Source organism: Dipodomys ordii, unplaced genomic scaffold, assembly GCF_000151885.1.
Source record: "Dipodomys ordii isolate 6190 unplaced genomic scaffold, Dord_2.0 Scaffold261, whole genome shotgun sequence".
NCBI classification, from domain to species: Eukaryota; Metazoa; Chordata; class Mammalia; order Rodentia; family Heteromyidae; genus Dipodomys; species Dipodomys ordii.
This window is the reverse complement of record NW_012267477.1, coordinates 232,677-254,362: the sequence shown is the minus strand read 5'-3', so window position 1 is coordinate 254,362 and position 21,686 is coordinate 232,677. Positions and strand designations below refer to the sequence as shown.

The window sequence follows — 21,686 nt, the reverse complement described above, 5'->3', positions numbered from 1 at the left end:
CTCATTGTTGCAATGGGTCCAGCTATATCCCTATTTAAGAGATTTGTTTTTTCCCTTCCCCTCCACAAAATATACCAACATCAAATACAGTGAAAGCATGGGTTATACCGTGGGGGAGGGACATACAAAGCAACAAAAAATCATCTTATAAATATGTTAGAAACAATCGCAAGAAAGAAAAACATTTGAATACTTATCTTGGCATTCATTTCAGCTAACATCAAATTATCTGACCTTTTCTGCTTTTCTCAGACATATACTAGTTATTGCAGATAAGGGAAACCATGGGGCCTATGTTTCTTTGGGCTTGGCTTACTTCACTTAATATAATTTTTCCTGTCTTTCCACTTCTTAACAAATGGGACAATGTCATTCTTTCTGATGGAGGCATAGAATTTTTTGAATTCGAAGTATATTTTAGATATGTCTGTTGTATGGGTAGTGAAGATCTAACAATCCGGGGACTTTCTATTGATATTGTGGAAGGATCAACATGGTGAAAATGGCAATACTCCCCAAGTCTATCTACAAATTCAAAGTGATACCTGTCAAAATTCCAACCTCATTCTTCAATGAAATAGAAGAAACAATCCAAAAACTCATAGGGAACAATAAAAGACCCAAATGGCAAAAACAATCCTTAGCAGAAACAATAATGCTGGAGGAATATCAATACCAAATTTCAAACTCTACTACAAAGAGATAGTAATCAAAACAGTTTGGTACTGGCACAAGAACATACCTGATGATGGAATAGAATTGAAAACCCAGAAATGAACCCACAGACCTATAGCCACCTAATCTTTGATAAGGGAGCTAAACAAATACAATGGAACAATGCCAGCCTTTTTAGTAAATGGTGCTGGAAAAATTGCTTAAATGCCTGTAGAAACTACATTTAGATCTTTATATATCACCCTGCACCAAAATCAACTCCAAATGGATCAAAGACCTCGAAGTCAAAGCAGAACTCTGAAAACATTACAGGACGGAATAGGAGAAACCCTAGATCTCTTTGGCACAGTCCAAATTTTTCTTTTCTTTTTTTTGGGGGGGCCTCCAATCATGGGGCCTGAACTCTGGGCCTGGGTGCTGTCCCTCAGCTCTTCACCTCAAGGCTAGCGCTCTACAACTTGAGCCACAGCACCACTTCTGGTTATTTTCTTTTTGCTTATGTGGTGCTGAGGAATCGAACCCAGGGCCTCAGGCATGCAAGGCAAGTGCTCTACCACTGAGCCACCTTCCTAGCCCCAAAATTTTCTTAATAGAGACAAAGAAATACAACAAATCAAAGAAAGGTTGAACAAACAGGATTGAATGAAGCTGCAGAGTTTCTGCATGGCAAAAGACATAGCTAACAAGATCAATAGAAAGCCTACGGATTGGGAGAAGATCTTCAGTAGCTATACAACGGATAAGGGTCTCATATCTAAAATACATTTTTTTAAAAAAAGAATAAAACAATTGGGCATGCAGGCCTCATGCTTTACTTGTAGCTACTCAGTACTCTGAGATCCAAGGATTGCAATTTGAAGCCAACCCAGGCAGAGATAGTCCATGGGACTCTTATTCCTAATAAACCATACAAAATCTGGAAGTACAGCTATGCCCCAAGTGGCATAGCAGAGAGCTAGCATTGTGAACAAAAATTTAAGAAATAGAACCTGTCTCTGAGGTCATGCCCCAGGATGAGTACACAGAAAGAGAAAAGGGGCATATTAGCTAGATGCTCATATCGAATACCTTTCAATCAACCTACACATGAATGTGAGATATTAAAATGGTTGCTCAAAGACAGGTTGGACAGAAATTCCATGAGACTCTTATCTACAATTAACCCCCAAAAAGCCAGAAATAAAAGTGTGGTTCATTTGGTAGGGCATTAAACTTCAGGGGAAAAGTTAAGAGACAATACCCACACCCTGATTTGAAGCTCCAAGTCCAAAAACTAAACTGAAATGGAAAAAGAAAGGAAGGAAGGAAAGAAGCAAAGAAGGGAGGAAGGAAGGAAGGAGGGAAGGAAGGAAGGAAGGAAAGAAGGAAGGAAGGAAGGAAAGAAGGAAGGAAGGAAGGAAGGAAGGAAGGAAGGAAGGAAGGAAAGAAGAGAAGGGAAGAAGGGAAGGAAAGGCAAAGGAAGGGAAGAGAGGAAACAATTTTCAAAGTATAAGTACTTGGTAAAGACAGCACAAAGTGATTTTTATCCAGGAAGAATTACTGAGAGTGAATAAAAGATCTAAGAAGAAACAAGATTATGTTTCTATATATATTTATGAAATACCCTATTACATCTGTTGTCTCTGTGCATTATACATTTTGAAAATAGTACTAAAACTGTCTTCTACAGTCAAATTGTCTCCATAAAGAAACACATTCTCTGCAGACAACATTATGTTTCTCTCCTCTGGGACACCTGTGGATACAAGGCCTGTGGTGACTCACTGAGTTGAGCCAATCCTGCAGCTGTATCCAGCCCTGTCCACTCTCTGCTGATTTGCATGTGCTCAGAGCACAGCCCACTGCCCTGAGCACTTATTTATGGCCTGCTCACACCCTGTGCAGCAGTTATTCCCAGTCAGCACACAGCATGGACATGAGAACCCCTGCTCAGCTCCTGGGGCTCCTGCTGCTCTGCTTCCCAGGTAAGGAAGGACAATACTGGAGATTAACCCAGCTTTGTATAGTCAGGGCTGTGTGGTGCTTCAGGGAGACCTCTTGTACCATGATTATCAAGATGGATATTTGTTTTTCTTTCACTGCCAGGTGCCAGATGTGACATCCAGATGACCCAGACTCCATCCTTCCTGTCTGCATCTCCAGCAAACAGTCACCATCAATTGCCAGGCCAGTCAGGATATTAGCATTTGGTTAGCCTGGCATCAGCAGAAACCAGGGAAAGCTCCCAAACTTCTGATATATGAAGCATCTAATTTAGAATCAGGTGTCCCATCCAGGTTCAGTGGCAGTGAATCTGGGACAGATTACTCTCTCACCATCAGCAGCCTGTAGCCTGAAGATGCTACCTCTTATTTCTGTCAACAGTATGATTACTTACCTCCCACAGTGGTACAGGTCAAAACAAAAACCTCTCAGTGAAGCAGAAGTTAGAGGTTAGGCTGTCTCATCTACTTCTGCTTCCTTCACCTGCTGACAGATCTTCTCAGACACAGAAAGACTCTGAGGGTCACTTTAAGATTTTGTTAGAAGTGGCTGGGCAGAATTCTCTCTACTCTGGCTCTCTCTACAGCAGTACAAACATGACAATACCTCTCCCGATTCGATAGAGCACACAGATCAGAGCATGGTAGGAGTCTGTTCGAGAATTATTTAGGGTTCATTTGGGTTTTTTTATTTGGTTTTTTGTCAGTTCTGGGGTGTAAACTCTGGGGGCAGTCCCTCAGCTATTCAGCTCAAGGAAAGCATTCTACCACTTGAGCCACAGCACCACTTGTTTAGGGTTCATTTGTAATGAATGCTAGTTAATCCAAGCAGTTGTTTTATTTTCTAATAAGATAAATTTATATAAGCTACAGCCAATCTGAGACTGGGTTATGTTACTGAGTAAAGCTAAACACCGAAGTAGAGCCTTATATAGTGCTCCTCAGACCCAGATCATCTACCTGTGAAACTGTAGGCCTCCTCACCTAGGTCCTTGTTCTGTCTAGACACCCAGGGGTGAGTGCTAATGCTCTCAACTGCTTGTAGTTCCTCACAGGTGACCTCCAATCCTCCCCTCCACCTTAGTGTCTGCCCACAGTTGTCAGTGCATTCTAAATCAAACTCTTCTAGTTTTCCATCTTCCAGAGGACTCCTTATGCAGAAACTCTACAAGAAATATTAGTGAAAATGATTTCCAGAAGTATGTGATGAAAATAAGTCATGTGAACACACAGAAAAATGATTATAGCAATCTACTCTTCACTCTGCTGCTTTGTTAGAAATCTCTATTCACTGTTTGCACAGACTTTACAAAGTTATTATTTTTATGCTCTTCAGTATTTTGTTACAAAATTCATCAGCTACTTCATTTCTCAATTTAAGGTTTTCTTTTTTTCTTGACTTACAGAATTTGGAGGAGGACAACCTGTATAATTTTGAATGTGAGGAATTGATAGTAAACATTTCATCATTTAATACAGTCTGATGGGAAAAATGTGAAATATATCACTACTGAGTATAATATTTGTTATAGATTTTTATATATGCTTTAAAAAACTAAGGTGTTTTCCCATTGTTTCTGTCTTTCTTAGACATGAATAGCTTTTGAATTAACATGAATAGATGTTACCTTTTAGAAAAATTTTCAACTACAATATTTATGTCATATTGTTCCTAATCTTGTTTGGGTGGTGACTTATATAGATCATCATAGATTATTTTGAAAATATCTAATTGTTAAATGACTTTCCATTTATGCAATATATTTAACTGCTCAAAATGGAGTCCTTGAGAGAAGGAGGTAGGAGAAAAGGAGAAGGAGGAAAACAAGATGAAATTTCTCTTCCTTAAGATAAACGTTGACAAGCTGAGGAGAAAAAAAAGTTGGTCAGAGGAAGTTGTCAAGTAAGCTGAAATAAGATTCAAAGACATGTGAGATACTGCAAACACAGGACTGTAAACAACCATGACCATAGATGAAAAAGGCTTGAAACACATACAAATATACAGTGAAACTGGTCAATTTATTTGTACTGGGGTTGGAATTAGGGCCTTGAGCTCACTAAGCTGACATTCTCCCACTTGAGCTATACTCTCAGCTCACTAAAATTATTCTAACAGTTACACAGGTGAGGACACTGAGGAAAAGAGAGACTAAGGAACTGGATTGGCACCACACAGTCACTAAGCATATGGAGTCATATCCCTAACCCAGCTTTCAATTAGGCCCTGCATGATAACAGTTGGACTCTGATTATAAATGAAGTCATATATCCTGAGTGTGCAAAGAAATTTTTGAAATAGATGTTGTACAAATAAAGCCTTAAGGAGGCACATAAAGCAGATGGAAAGGCAAAGAAAAGGTTATAGGGAAACATACGATTTAGAGGAATGATGTTCAGAGCCACAGACAAGAGGTAATGTGCAAACACACACACACACACACACACACACTACTGTGGCCAATAGAGATTGTTGTTCACTAATTCTGTTAAAGAATGAGGCAGTTTCAAGACTCATGAAAAATCACTCCGCATCAAAAGTAAAATAAGTCTGCAGTATTAACTTCTGGCCAATTCTTAGTTTGAGCCTCATCTAATCAAGCACTAAAGAAATACCTGGACCTATGTTTCTTTGTGCCTGGCTTACTTCACTTAATATAATTCTTTCCAAGTCTTTCCATTTCCTAACAAATGGGGCGATGTCATTCTTTCTGTTAGAGGCATAGAACTCCATTTTGTCTATATACCACATTTTCTTGATCCATTCTTCTACTGAGGGGGCATCTGGTTGATTCCAGTTTCCCTTATTTGCAATAACTAGTATATATCTGGGACAAGCAGAAAAGCTCAGATAAGATGATGTTAAGCGAAATGAACCCCAGGATAGGGACACAAGTGGTTTTTGTCTTCCTTGCTATTGTTTCTAACATATTTATAAGGTACCATGTGATTTTTTTGGTTGCTTTGTATGTCCCTCCCCCGTGGCATAACCCTTGTTTTAACTGTATTTGATTTTGGTATAATTTGCGGAGGGGAAGGAAAAAACAAATTGTTTAAATAGGGATACAGACTAACCCATTGAAAGAATGAGATGTACAAGATGCTATGTTGAAAAACAAACTTTATTTATATTGGGGTGAGTCAGGGGGAGGTGTAGTTGAGAAGGTGGAAGGGATGGGATGGTAGGGGAAAAACAGAGGAGGAGGCAAAAATGCTGGATAATGTACTTATTACATTGCTCATGTAATTGTAACCCCTCTGTACAGTATTTTCTCAATAAAAACTTATTTTTAAAAAAGAAACAACAGGAAGCCTTGGTGTTAGAAATAGAGAAAATAAAAAACAATTATTTATTCTCCTCTCCTCAAATACATCCTAATAGATTCTAGTTGATAGATGAATAGGGTATCACAGGGACTATTTTTTTTGTTTTGGGTTTTTTTGTTTATATATTTTTTATTGTAAAGACACTATACAGAGGGGTTATAGTTACATGAGTAAGGTAATGAGTACATTTTCTATCCAGCATTGTTACCTCCTCCTTTGTTTTGCCCCTTCCATCCTTTCCCTCCCTACCTCCCCAATTCCTCCTTCTCCCCCACCACCAAAGTTGTAACGTTTGTTTTCAACATAGTGTCTTGTACATATCATTGTGACAATGGATCAACCTGTATCCTTATTTCAGCACTTTGTTATTTACCTTCCCTTCCCCAAATTAGAAAAAGATACAGGGCACCAGAATCGAATACAGTGAAAATAAGGGTTATACCATGGGGGAAGGAAATACAAAACAAAAAAAAGCGACTAAAGTTTGCCATCAGGCTGAGATGAAGCATTTTCTTCCATAACCACTTGATCATGAGTAATTGTACTTCAAGGAAGAAGAGGCAAATGGTCCTGAAGGTATCAGCTTAGCTTCACCCTCTCCAGATGCTTTGCATGCTCTTCCCATTCTGTCCTTCTGTCAAGACCTCATTTCAATGCCAAGGCCAAGGTCTGGGGCAGATCTTTCTGAAGTAGGATCCATAGCCTTTCAGCTAGATTGATTTCCAGTGAGTGGTGAGCATTTTCCTTCACTGAATCCAAGGCCACTACTGGGAAGGGCCTTTGTTACCCCAAGTTCTCAGCTCCATCACTCTGGAGGGTGATTGTTTCTGTTATAGCCAAGAGCAAGAATGTCAGACTTGGACAGAGGCTCCTGATCCAAATCTCTGTAGTTTATTCCAGTGCATGAAAGTTTAAGTCAGCCTTCACATCTCCACACTCACTGAAATCACATGAATAATTAGAAAAATGATTTCATAGTCACCAATTGGGCTTGACCAACCTCACCCCAGTAAGATATACAAGACATCTGCCTTCTTCATCCTACTTAGGTGTATTGTGATGTATCACTAAGACTATCAGAATTCCTAGTCTCTGGGGTGTGCATAATGAAAGGAAATATGGCTCCTCTTGCTTTTAAACTGCTCTGAGTGTCCAAGGAAAAAGCAAGATCTGATATCAGATTTATCAAATTTCTATCCTCCAGATCCAAGATGTTTCTTCAAGCACATCTTTACTGGCTTGAGAAGAGACCAAGATTGACAGCTACTCTTTCTGTGTCTGTTTATCTGACTCTCTCTTTCTCTCTCCCTCTCTCCCCTTCTCCTACCTCCACTCTCCTTTCTGCTTACTCTTTCTGATCATTGGGAAAAGATAGAAAACAAAGGCATGTATGCTTGGGTAGCAGTGATTTTTGTTGAAAGAATCATGTCCAGCATCAACACTTAGCACTTCATGCTGGTGAACTGTGAGTAGTAGTATCAAATGGCACAAAGATGGGAAAATATGAGAAGTCTCAAATTAAGGAAAAGTGTAGTTTATTTAGAAACTGGGGATACATCTAAAGTTTCAATCTTAGCAATTTGTCATTCATTATTGAAGATCAAATTCAAACTGTATCTGCAAAAATTGCTTCAACCTATATTGTAATTGCCATGACTAAAACTGCCACAAAATACTTTTTAATACATTCAGAATGCTTCATATTATCTCTTTATTTAAAGAAATCAACCAGCTGGGCATCTGTGCCTCATGCTTATAATCCTACCTACTCACTATGCTGAGATGCAGGGATTGCTCTTTGAAACCAGCCCAGGCAGAAAAGTCTATGAGGCTCTTATTCCCAATTAACCATGCAAAATCTAAGAGTGGAGCTGTGGCTCATGTGCTGTAGCAGAGTGCTAGTCTTCCTCATCCATGCCCTGAGTTCATGCTCCAGGATGAATACACACACACACACACACACACACACACACACACACCACAAACACAAACACACACACTCAAAAATGGAACATTTTACCCAGGTGCAGATGGCTAATACCTGTCAACTTATGAACTCATGAATGTGAGATATGAGAATGGTTGTTCAAAAACAGCCTGTGCAAAAAAGTCCATGAGACTCTTATCTCCAATTAATCACAAAAAATAGCAGAAATGGAGGTGTGGATCATGTGGTAGAGATTAACTATGAGGGAAAAAACTATGAGACAGGAGGAGTTCAGCCTCAATTACAAAAAACTAAACTAAGCTAAATATTAAATAAAGAGAGAAAGAGGTAAGAGGGGAGGGAAAAAGAAAGAAAGAAAGAAAGAAAGAAAGAAAGAAAGAAAGAAAGAAAGAAAGAAAGAAAGAAAAAGAAAGAAAAAAGAAAGAAAGAAAGAAAAGAAAGAAAGAAAGAAAAGAAAGAAAAAGAGAGAGAAGAAAGACAGAGAAAGAGACAGAAAAAAGAAAGAGAAAAAAGAAGGGAAAGAAAGAAAGAGAGAGAGAAAAAAAGAAACACAAGTAGAAGGAAAAAAAGAAGGAAGAGTGGAAGGGAAAGAAAACAATTATGAATGTATATTTGGTAATGAGAACAAAAAGGTGATTTTTTTCAGTAAGAATTTTTAACAATGAATTAAAGATATAAGAGGAAACAAGAATATGTATCAATATATTTATGAAATATCTTTGTGTCATCAGTTGCTTCTCCAATATTCATTTTGAAAATTGTCTTTAAAAAGCCTTCTTTAGTCAAATGGTCTCCAAGGAGAAACACATTCTCTGCTGGTAAAATTGTGTCTACCTGCAATAAAATATGTTAAAAATTCAGAGAGATTGCCATCCAAGAGAAAGCAGTTTTAATGCTCCAGTGAACAGTGCTAAGCCAGAGAATCACACCAAGTGTGCCATCACAGTACAGAGAGGTTGGCCAGAGGGAAAATTCAGGCAAGTCGACAGATCTGAGCAATTGCCAGCAGCCTTAGCTGCGGCAGTGGCCGCAGAGGAGGCCCAGGACTAAGGCACCAGACGCAGCAGGCAAGCAGATTCTACTCAACACCAATAAGAACTGACAAGGAGCAGACATATCCATCTTGCAGTTTGAAGACCAAAGACGACCCAGGAACCAATACTCCGGCGTGAGTAGAAGCCAAACATCCTCACTCCTTCTCAGGGAGCAGAGGAAGGAGAGCCACCCCACCCACCCCCACTACTGAAGATCTCCATCTTTGATACTGACAAAGGTCTGGCTGAGCAGCTAGCTCCAACTAAGGCCTGGAAAGAAAACAAGAGGCATTTAGCAGGTCACAAGGACCTAACCTGACCTGCCAGGCTCAGCTCTACCCAGGGAAAAGTCACCCAGCCCGGGCCAAGAAAGCTCCACCAGCCCCAGGAGTGGTTTTCTTCACCGGTGAACAGAGCCAGAGGCTGCCCCTCCCTACAGCAGCCTTGACAATCAATTGAAATTCAGTAAACAGAAACCCCTAGAATGGCTCCAGGCTGGGCTCTGTGAGTGTCTCACAAGCTAGATGCTAAGGGAAAAGCTACTGTTTGCTGAAAGGCCTCAACTCTACCCAGCCTCATCACAGCATCTCCAGACTAGAGCAAACAGCCATCTCCCTCTTTGTGATACTCAAAGCAGATCTCCCTCCCATTGCACTAGCCTGGGAGGAGGATCACAAAATCCTGGGTAAAGCAGAGCATTTTTCTGCCTGCTCAAACAAACTGACTTAAGAAGCCAACCAAGCCACAGAAAAATCAAACACCACAAGCAGAACAGAGACTCCAAAAAGAGACTGGATACTGACACAAGAGAGATACAGGATCTTCCCATCGCCCCCCCCAAAAAAATCAAAGAACTCTTTTTTTGTATCTTTTATTAAAAATATTTCTAAAAGTTTTTTAACTTTAAAAAATTGTTTTCTATTAACTTGTTTTTCTTCCTCTTAAAATTTTTATTTTAGGGGTATATGTGTGTGTGCTTTTTTCATTTTTTTTGTTTGTTTAGCTCCACTGACCTTTTGATCCTTTCTTTTCTTTCTTTCTCATTCTTTTCACTTTTTCTTCTCTTTCGTTCTTCTTTGCATGACTTCACTGTTGTTCTACTCACCCTCAGATATACACGTAGTCGATTATTAGACCTTATGCCTCATTGTGTACACACTTAATCCAGAAACTTATTATTCAGTTCGAAACCTCTTAGACTTAAATTCCTTAATAGCAGTACTACCTCTTTATACCTATATAATATTTTAAGCATTTTTATTTTTAAGTATTTAATGTCTCTTTTCTATCCCGCCCCTTCTCTTATCCTATCCCTGTTCTTCTCTGAATATTACGTTGTTAATTTGTATAATTTTTGTGTTGCACTTTTTAATTTTTAATTTTTGTTTTTCTATTTTTCTTGTCTCTTTTTTCTTTCTCTTTCTTCTTTTTTTTCTCTCTCTCTCTACAATCATTCTACCGAACCTATTTCCCGCTTTGAGATTAGAATTTAGTTAACTCTCCCTCTGCTTTTCCACAGCCTTCTATTCCTACTTTTACCCACATCTCTCCCTAAATGTAATAATTTCTGGTTTACCAAATTCTTCTTTGCTGTTTGTAGCCTATTAATGCATAGTTGGTTGATGTTGAATAGATATATCTGTTGAACTAGATTTTATCTGCAGACTTTTGACTGTGCAACTACAGATTTTGGTTGATGATTGCCTTAAGATAGTATTCTAGCACAAAACTGGTGTTACTTTCACCCCAAATGGGCAGAATAAGCTGGAAAAACACAAGAAAAATGGCAAGTCCGGGTATCTCAACTCCCACTCATGATAATCAGGAGACAGAACAGATAATGAATAATCCAGAGGAGAGTTCTCAAAAAGCTCTACAAACACTACTGGTAAACATGGTAAATGAAAAGATAGAAAACCTGTAAAAGACTCTGTATGAGGCTGATAGGGAGAGAGAGGAGGCAAACCAAAGGTTAATATAGGAATATCATGAGCGTGAGAAAGCTCCACAAAGATTGATACAGGAATTGCATGAGCAGCTTGAGAACACTCAAAGAGAAATAAAGGAATGGCGTGAGCAGGCTGAGATCAGTCAAAGAGATAGAGAGGAACTGAGGGAGCTGGCTGAGAACAGACAAAGAGAAAGTCAGCAATGGTGTCAGCAGGTTAAGAACACTCAAAGAGAACTATAGGAATTGTGTGAACATGAGGAAGCTAATCAAAGAGTAATACAGAAATTGAGAGAGCAGGATGAGAATACACTAAGATCACTCAAGGCATTCATGGGATCCATTAACAAAGAGCTGAAAGAAGACAGGGAGACCACACAGGGAATGCTGAAAGCAACCCAACAGAAGCAATGGCAGTCCAAGGAAACCACAGCCAATCAACTAAGTGATTTGAGAATAAGCACTGAACACCAAATTAAGGAAAGAAAGAAGTTCATACAAGATCTAAAACAAAGCTCCAACAAAGAATTTGAAGGCATCAAAGCCAAGCAACTAGAAGGAAAAGAAATAAAAAAAACAAAGTAGAAAGTCTTGATAGTAGGTGAGACCATGCAGAAGATCTAATATTGGGGATTGAAGACAGCCTAGTTATTATAGAGAAAGAACCTACAACCATCCAAGACAAATCCAAGAAATATGATAGATCTATTCAACACTTGGAAGACACCATCAGAAGGCCTAATCTGAGGATAATGAGTGTAGAGGAGCACCTAGAGACAGAAGTTAATGGTCTAGGAAATTTGTTTAACAGGATCCAAGCAGAGAATTTCCAAAACATGCAAAAAAGTTAGGCCTATTTAGATACAAGAAGCTTTTAGAACTCCAAATAGACCAGACCAGAATAGGACATCCCACCAGCACATTATAATCTTCACAGGATCAATTCATCCTTAAAGCTGTCCAGGAGAAAAGATCAATCACCTATAAAGGAAACCAATTAGAATTACCTCAGATTTCTCAGCAGAGACAATCAAAGCAAGAAGAGCCTGGAATGATGTATGCCATGCCCTAAAAACAAACAATTATCAACCAAGAATACTGTACCAAGTTAAACTCTCCTTCATAACTGAAGGCCAAATAAAAACCTTCCATAGCAAAGAAAAATTGAATCAATACATCTCCACCAAACCAGTCCTACAAAAGATTCTTAAAGATGTCCTACACATAGAAAATCTACAAGACCACAACATAGGCCAAGAAACCACACCCAAACTGAGAATGCAAGAACCATAGAAAGAACCCAATTGCTGCAGTCCCCAAGAAGGTAGATATTATGGGAGGAAACTACCAAATACCTCTCAGTCCTATCTCTCAATATTAATGGACTTACCTCTCCAATTAAGCGACATAGACTGTCTAGTTCGATTAAAAAGCAAGAACCTTCTATCTGTTGCCTTCAGGAGTCATACCTTGCCCATAAAAACAAACACATTTTCAATGTGAAAGGCTGGAACAAAATCTACCAAGCAAACGGCCCCCATAAACAGGCGGGAGTTGCAATCCTAATATCAGATAAAATAGACTTCAAATTAAAATTAGTGAGAAGAGATAACAAAGGTTGCTACATACTAATTAAGGGATCTCATCTTCAGGAGGATATTACAATTCTAAATATCTATTTGCCAAACATCAGAGCACCCAAATTTATTCAAGAAATGCTACTTTCCCTCAAATTCCACATACATCCAAAGACATTAGTCATTGGGGATTTTAACACACCACTTTCCCCACTAGATAGATCAACTTGGCAAAAACTCAACAGAGAAACAGTAGATATAAACAACTGCATAGAACAACTAGATTTAACAGACATCTACTGAATATTTCACCCAGCAGCATAAGTATACACGTTCTTCTCAGCAACACATGGAACATTTTCCAAAATAGACCACATTTTAGGCCACAAAACCAACTTGTCAAAATTCAGAAACATTGAAGTTATACCTTGCATTCTCTCAGACCACAAGCAAATAAAATTAGAATTCAACAGTAAAAGCCACCAAAGAAAGTCCTGTAACACGTGGAGACTGAACCACACATTGTTGAATCATGAGTGGGTAATGGAAGAGATTAGAAATGAAATTCAAATATTCATGATATTCAACAAAAATGAACACACAAATTACCAGCTCCTCTGGGACACAGCAAAGGCAGTATTCAGGGGCAAGTTTATAGCTCTGAGTTCCTACATCAACAAATTGGAGAGTCTGAAACCAACAATTGGATGAGGCATCTGAGCCTCCTTGAAAAAGAGCAGCAAGATAAACCCAGTCCAGTAGTCAGAAAATGGAATGGGACCAGTAAAGACATACAGCAAACTATATACTTACTACCTCTTGTTGAAAATGACTGCAGATCAAACCAATGCAGAAAGGAGAAACACCTTTGGGTTAGGCTCACTAAGATGAGAGACTCAGGTATGCAAAACCACCTATGCTCTCATCACCACTGAGGAAATTATGACACAGTGTTCTTTTTGATGTATAAGCAGGGGTGTCCTCTCTTGCTTCAAGGTGACAGTGAGCTGGCTATGTACATAGGACCATATAAGATGATGCTAAGCAGAATGAACTCCAAGACATGGGCAGAAGAGGTTTTTCTTTGTTGTTGTTGTTTTCAATGTACTGTTTGATTTCTTATTCCTTTTGTTGTTTTTCCCTATGGTTTATACCCCGTTCTCACTATATTCCATTTTGGTATCCTGGGTATTATATATACATTTATCTGAACTAAGAAAGGAAAGGGAAAGTACAAAACAGTAAGAAGAAAGACAAAGGAGCAACCTATGCAGCAGTGATACTCACAAGACAATATGTTCGAAATGATCTGTACAATTTGAAGGGGGAAGAAGAGGGGGACAGAATGAGGGAGAAAAATGAGGGGAAAGGGGTAACAAATTAGACAAGAAATAATATTATACTTCTATAACTATAACCCATCTGTATCTGTACATCACTTTGACAATAAAATTAAAATTAAAAAGTAAAAAATAAAAATATATGACAGACAGACACAAGATAGCTGGTAGAGTCAGCACAAATATAATGAAAATTAATACCATGATACCAGCATTGCCTGATACTCTAGCTAAAAAATAGTTTAGAACTTTACATATTTCTAAGGATTATTTTCTGGCTAGAAGCTTTATAGCCAATTTTAGAAACCATTGGCTCCTGGAAATATAGTAGAAGGATTTTACTTATAATTTGGCTACTGGTCAGTAAGCACTGAAGATTTTCATTTGGGATTCAAACAGCAAAAAAAGCAGTCAAGCAAGATTCCCCAAGCAGGATTTTTTTTTCTCAGTACTGGAGCTTGAACTAAGAGCCTGTGCTCTGTCATTGAGCTTCTTTGTGCTCAAGGCTAGCACTCTAACACTTGAACCACAATGCCACTTCCAGTTTTTCTGGTGGCTAATTGGAGATACGAGTCTCACAGTGTTTCCTGCCCAGGTCGGCCTTGAAAGGCAATCCTCAGATCTCTTTGAACTGTGATCCTCAGATCTCACATTCTTGAGTAGGTAGGATTACAGGCATGAGTCACAGGTGTGAGTCACTGGAGCCTGTCAGGAATTGTTTTAATAGAGGAAGTACGTCTAATCACTACTTTCTTACCTCCTGACTAGGTGTCATTCTGCCTATGTGAAAAAATACTAAATTCCCTACTGTTTTCCAAATCTCATGGAAAGTCCTGTAATGACACAATCCTGCAGGAAACCAGAGAAGGAAAAGGGATTTCAAAAATGGGCTTCCACTAGCGATCATAATGATCATAATGATGGATTGATACAGCTGACAGCCCAGGATGGTTCCTTTTCCCTAAACTCTCAAAATGTTCCACCTAAGTCATGTAAGCCATGGCACTAGAATTCACTTAAATTTGATTCAGTTTTGTCTAACTTCCATTAAGTCTTAGAGAAAACAATAAGAACCTGGAAATTGTGTGAAATATCACAAGTTGTTTGTGATGTCACACAGCAACAAACAGTTAAAAGAACTTTCTCAATTAAAAAAATAGATGCAAAAGAATACCACAACACACAAAAATGGAAAATAAATTATGTGGATTAAAATTATTTTCCTGATGTGTGTCCATACTGGTCTGTAATTTTAGCTACTCAAGAGGTTGAGTTCTGAGGGTGATTGTTTGAAGCCAGCCTGAGTAGGAAATCCTGTGGGAAATTTCTTTCCAATTAACTACCAGAAACCTAGAAGTAGAGCTTGGCTAAAACAATAGAGCACTAGTCTTAAGCAAAATGAAGATCAGAGACAGCATCCAACCTGAGTTCATGTCCTAGTTCTCACATATATATATATATATATACTTGTATACATATATACTTATAAATATTATACATTTATGTATACACTTATATATATACTTAAAATATTATATATATTTTATACATATGCAAATAGAAACATTTAAATTTGATCCAGTCCCTTGTATCATTTCTTCCCCTTATTTCCTGGGCAACAGGAGTACTGTTTATAAATAATTACCTTGCCCTTTTCTTCACGGATTTCCCTATAATAGTTGCAAAGTATCACATCTCACATTTGTATCTTTGATACACTTTGGATTAATTTTTGTAATGGTAAGATTAGGGAAGTAGATTGCAGCTTCTATATGTACATTCCCAGTTAATTAATCACCAATTTTTGAACAGACTCTCTTTGCTCCAGTGTATGTTTGACTCTGGTAAAATTCAGATGGCTATAGCTATGCGGGTTTATTCCTGGGTGTTCTTTACTCTTCCTCTAGTCTACATGTAGCCTATGCTTGCCTGCAAATGAGATTCTGGTGAAATGAATCCCAATGAAATGACTTTCCAAGTGTCCTTCTCTGAGCTTGTTACATGAGATCTTTTCTCAAGGGAAAGTTTTCCACATGAGTTCACACTTTTAAGAAGTTCCAACCTTTTCATAGTTGTTTAGCCAATGCTTAAGTAGCTCTCAGTGTATCTTTCCCATTACTCTGATACAAAACTTCACATCAATGGAGCAATCTATCAAATAGATCTCAAATTGTCATCCCTTCTCATCTCCAGTGAAAGTAGTTAGGCTTGAAATTATGAGCGACTACACCAACATAAACCCAGTATTTTTAATACTAAAGTATGAAGCATAATTCTACATAACTTTGTTCAATATCCATTCTTTCCTTTCTCCATTAGTATAGACCTTTCATGATCTGCCTCTAGGAACATTCCAGAAAACTATTTCCAGGCTGACCACAAAACTCAGAAGTTTTTGCTCTTCTTGGGCCTTTGTTCTTCTCAAAAAGCTTTTCTGTTAAGGGTCTATTAAATATTATTACTTCCTCCTTCTGAACTGATGTCATAGTATCTTTTCAATAATTCAGTCAAGTTCATGCCAGTGATATTAACAAGTTCTGCCCCTGGCAAAAATCACAAAATTCAGCTGGCCCTAAGATTTGAGAAGTCTTTGCTTCCTGAGTGCCACTATGTGATCCTAATGTTGAAAAGTTCAGTTCAAATGCAAGTCAAGGCAACTGCTACAATTTTTCCATAGCGAAAGAGATGATTAAGAGAGCCTTTAATGGAAGCATGTAGTTTTGAAAACCAAGATATGTGTGTGTTCCCAGCTAATTGATTCCCTTTGTCAGCACCATGACACAGCGAGAGGTGGAATGGTTTCTGTGACATAGAGCAAGAGGCAGGATTGTAAGACGTGAGGCAGAGCCATCAGCCCATCAGTGTACCCTTCAGTGGCACTCAGAAGCTCATCCTCTTTACCAAAACCACATCTTATAAATAGCATAGGGAACACACACCCTAATCCACCAACTACCTTGTAGCTATTCAACACTTAGAATTCATGGTGAACTTATCTTTTTTCTTGAACTGCTGTGAAATGTGTGAGAAGATGACTCATTTGAATTTCCTACTGAATCTGTTCTTGAATCAGACAGAATAGAATCAGCTTTGTGAATATTGGAGCAAAGATTCACAGTTTAGATACTGGTATGCCAAACTCAAAATCCTAGAGATTGCTATGTCACAAGGTGGCCACCAGAGGGCAAGCCAATCTCACAATCAACAAAGCCCCAGAGTCCAGATCTTGAAAGATGTAGATGAGTCAACAGGAACCTGAGATTGGCAGGCTCCCTTAACTGGTATCATTGTGCCCATTTGCCTGAGATACTACTCACACTGCCATGGCTCTCCATGTGTGTGTTTCTGAATATTGTCTACTTTATTTGATCTGTAATAAGCACACCCTGATAGTGACACTCCTTTTCACTAGGATTCTGGGAATGGAGTGAGAACTCCAGTTCAATGATAGACCTGGATGTGTGAGAACAAGCCCTGCCCGCTGAGGTGTGTCAAGCCATGTGCGCACAGTCACCATGACTTGGCCTTGTGAATTTTCAGTAGGACTGAACACACTGAGGCCCCACCTTCTAAAAGGTTCAGGTGAGAGATAATTGAGTGTATATAGAAGGAATTAGAGATGGAAGGAGTTTGAAATTTTAGTGCTATCACAGAACCTGTTTCTCAGAATCCTCAGCAATGAACAAGATTCACAATAGACTTTAAAGGTACACACTTGATCATTGATCAACATGTCCTCCTTATGTGGCTAAGGAGAAGATATGTTGACTGAGAGGAGACTGTGGATGAGGGACATTTGTTGACTTTTCTCATGAGTGAGGAGAACAACAGGGAACTCAGTCAGCCCCACAGAGCAGGCAAAACTCTGAGCTTCTGATGACTCTGTCTTTCCACCTGGTCATGGCCTTTTGGCTAGATTCAGTTCCAGTGGGTGGTGAGCATTTTCCTTCACTAAATCCAACGTCACCCCAAGGCAAGGATGTTGTTACCCCAGGTTCTCAGCTCCATCACTCTGGAGGGTGACTGCTTCTTTTGTAGCTCAGAGCAAGAGTGTCAGACCTGGACAGAGGCTCCTGATCCAAATCTCTACAGTTTCTTCCAGTGCCTGAATGTGTAACTCAGCCTTCATATCTCCACAATCACCGAAACCACATGAATAATTACAAAAAGATTGCATAGTCAGCTGTTGGGCCTAACTTGTTCCAACCTCACCACAGTAAGATGTTCATGGCATCTGCGTTCTTCATTCTACTTACATGCTTTGTGATGTGTCACTAACACTCTCAGAATTCCTTGACTCTGGGTGTGCATGATGAAGGCAAAGATTGCTTTGAATCTAGGCTGAGTCTCCAGGGAAACAGCAGTATATGCTATCTGATTGATCAAAGTTCTATTCATGTTTTATCGAGATCCAAGATGTTTCTTCAGGGACATATTTTGCCATGACATTCTTATTTCATGTTGTTTTCCAGAAGTTACATGTTCAGATAATCAGTGGTAGATTTCTCTCAAAAATTTTTTTATATAATAAGAGTGATAAACAGGTTGGCTAGAGCTATATACATAAGGTAATGATTACATATCTATTCAACCATTGTTATCCCATCCCTTTTATTCTCCTGTTTACCCCTCCCCACTCCTCCCCCCCCACAAGTTGTAAAGTTCATTTCCAACATAATGTTCAGGGAATATTATTGTTGCATTAGTTCATGCTTTGTCTAGTTATGTTCTGTATGCAGTTATTTCTATTTTATATTTTCTATTTCTTTTTCTGTTTTATTTTGCTGTACCCTTTGGCTTCTATATAAGTTTATCTGATCCATGGAAGGGAAAGGGATATTCTCTCTCTCTCTCTCTCTCTTTCTCTCTCTCTCTCTCTCTCTCTCTCTCTCCCCTCCCCACTCTCTCACTCTCTTTCCCCAAGAGATGCAATTTTTCTCCTAGAGATGCAAATATCCATACTGGTATGAGGGAAGACATAATTTATCCACTCATTAAGAAAGGATAAAGCTAGAAGCATGTATGACTGGGTAGCAGTGATTTTTGCTGAAGTAATCAAATCCAGCTTCAAAACTTACAATTTCTTGCTGTTGAAGCGTGAGAGGTAATATCAAGTAGCACAAAGGTGATAAAATATGAGAAGTGTCAGATTAGAATGAAATACTCTCTATTTACATACTCAGAATAGAAGGCACCTAAAGTTTCAGAAGTCCCAAATTTGTGTGAGTCATTATTGAAAATCAGAGTAAAATTACTTTAACTTATATTGTAGTGGCCATGACTAAAACTACCACAAAATACTTTTCAATACATTCTATATGTTTCATACTATATCTTTAGTTAAAGAAATTAAACAAGCTAGGGGAAGGTGGCTCATGCCTGTAATTCTAGGAGGCTGAGATCTGATGATCATGGTTCAAAGCCAGCCAAGGCAGGAAAGTCAGTGAGAATATTTTCTCCAATAAACCACTCAGAAAACCAGAAGTGGTGCTGTGGCTGAAGTGGTAGTGCACTAGCCTTGAGCTGAAGAGCTGAGGGACAGCACCCAGGCCCAGAGTTCAAGCTGCATGACCGACAAAAAAAAAAGAAAAAAGAAAAAGAAAAAGAAACAAATGGGCACCTGTGCCTCACACATATAATCGTATCTACTCAGTAGGCTGAAGATGCAAGGATTGCAATTTGAAGACAGCCCAAGCAGGAAAGTCTGCAAGTGAAGATGTGGCTAAATTGGTATAGCACAGTGATAGACCTGAGCACAAAATATAAGGGATGCAACTCAGGTCCTGATTTCATGCCCCAGGAAGAATACAGAGAGAGAGAGAGAGAGACAGAGAGACAGAGACAGAGAGACAGAGACAGAGAGACAGAGACAGAGAAACAGACCCATAGCCAGAAACAGAAACAGAGACAGAGTTGAATCATTTTATCTGGGTACCAATGGCTAATACCTATCAACCTACATACTCTTGAGCATGAGATATCAGAAGAGTTGCTCAAAGACAGCCTGCATAAGAAAAGACTATGAGATTCTTATATCCAATTAATAACTAAAATGCCAGAAATGGAAGTGTGCCTCATGTAGTAGAGCAATAACTTTGAAGGATAAAGCTAAAGTCAATACCAAGACTCTGAGTACAGGACTGAAGTACAAAAACTAAATGGAAGGAAGGAAGGAAGGAAAGAAGAAAGGAAGGAAGGAAGGAAAGAAAGAAGGAAGGAAGGAAGGAAGGAAAGAATTTTCAACATATAAATATTTGGTATGGAGAACACAAAGTGAGTTTTTCCAGAGACAGAATTATTGAGAGTGCATAAAAGATCTAAGTAGAACAAGAATTTGTTTCAATATATTTATGAAATACTGGTAACATCACTTGTTTCTTTGCATTACACATTTTGAAAATAAAAATGTCTTCTATATTCAAATGTTCTCCAGGAACAAGCACACCCTGCAGACAAATTTTTGTTTCTCTTGTCTGGTTGGAACACCTGTGGAGCATGGCCTGTGGTGACTCTCTGAGTTGAGCCAACCCTGCAGCTGTACATAGCCCTGCCCACAACCTGCTGATTTCCATGTGCCAAGAGCACAGCCCACTACCCTGAACACTTCTTCATAGGCTGCTCACACTATGCAGCAGTCAGTCCCAGTCAGCACAAAGCATGGACATGAGGACCCCTGCTCAGCTCCTGGGGCTCCTGCTGCTCTGCTTCCCAGGTAAGGAAGGACAGTGCTGGGGATTAACTAACCAGGTCTAATACACTCAGGGTTGTATGGTACTTCAATGAAGGCATCTTATTACATGATTATCAAAGAGGATATTTGTTTTTGTTTCCACTGCCAGGTACCAGATGTGACATCCAGATGACCCAGACTCCATCCTCCCTGTCTACATCTCCAGGAGACACAGTCACCATCAATTGCAGGGCCAGTCAGGGCATTAACAGTTGGTTAGCCTGGTATCAGCAGAAACCAGGGAAAGCTCCCAAACTCCTGATTTACAAAGCATCTAATTTAGAATCAGGAGTCCCATCCAGGTTCAGTGGCAGTGGATCTGGGACAGATTACTCTCTCACCATCAGCAGCCTTCAGCCTGAAGATTTTGCTACATATTTCTGTATGCAGCATAACAGCTATCCTAACACAGTGATACAAGTCATAGCAAAAACCTCCAAGGGAAGCAGAAGTAAGACACTGGGCTGCCCCAGCTGCTGCCCCTGTAGCCTCCACCTGCTGACAGTGCTTTTCAGATGCATTTCTGAGGGTCACAGGAAGATTTGGTAAAAGTGGCTGGGCAGAATTCTCTCTATTCTAGCTCTCTGTTTGCAGCAGCACAAACATGCTAATGCTTCTCCTGATTCAATAGAGTACAGAAATGATCAAGCATGAGGAGTCTGTGAGAGCATTAATTGGGGTTCATTTGTAAAGTAGAAAGAAGCCAGCTAATCCAAGTTGATTATATTTAATACAAGAAATGTATTCTTAGCTACTGCCATTCAAGGATTGGGTTATATTACCAAGTAAAGCTAACCACACAAATGGAGAGTTCTCGAGGGTTTCTAAACTCCATATGATCCACCTTTGAAACTGGAGGTCTCCTTACTTAGGTCCTTGCCCTGTCTAGACACCCAGGAGTGGGTGCCAACGCTCTCAACTGCTTGTAAATCCTGACAGGTGACTTCAATCCTCCCCTCCACCCCAGTGTCTGCTGCAGATTTCAGTGCATTCTAAAGCACACTCTTCTAACTTTCCATCTTCTTGAGGACTCCTCATGCAGAAACTCTACAGGAAATACTGGTGAAAATAGCTTCCAGAAGTAAATGATGAGAGAAGTTGCACACCACAGCAAAACAATTATTA

At 39.2% G+C, this 21,686-nt stretch overlaps 1 pseudogene and 1 gene segment (V, D, J or C); both read left to right on the top strand.

Moving 5' to 3' along the window:
- Window positions 1-2,584: 2,584 nt before the first annotated feature.
- On the top strand, window positions 2,585-20,959 carry LOC106001080 (annotated as a pseudogene).
- On the top strand, window positions 20,373-21,337 carry LOC106001072. The segment is given in 2 exon segments: window positions 20,373-20,543; window positions 20,671-21,337. Coding segments are annotated over 2 exon segments (495 nt in total).
- The last annotated feature ends 349 nt before the right edge of the window (window positions 21,338-21,686 follow it).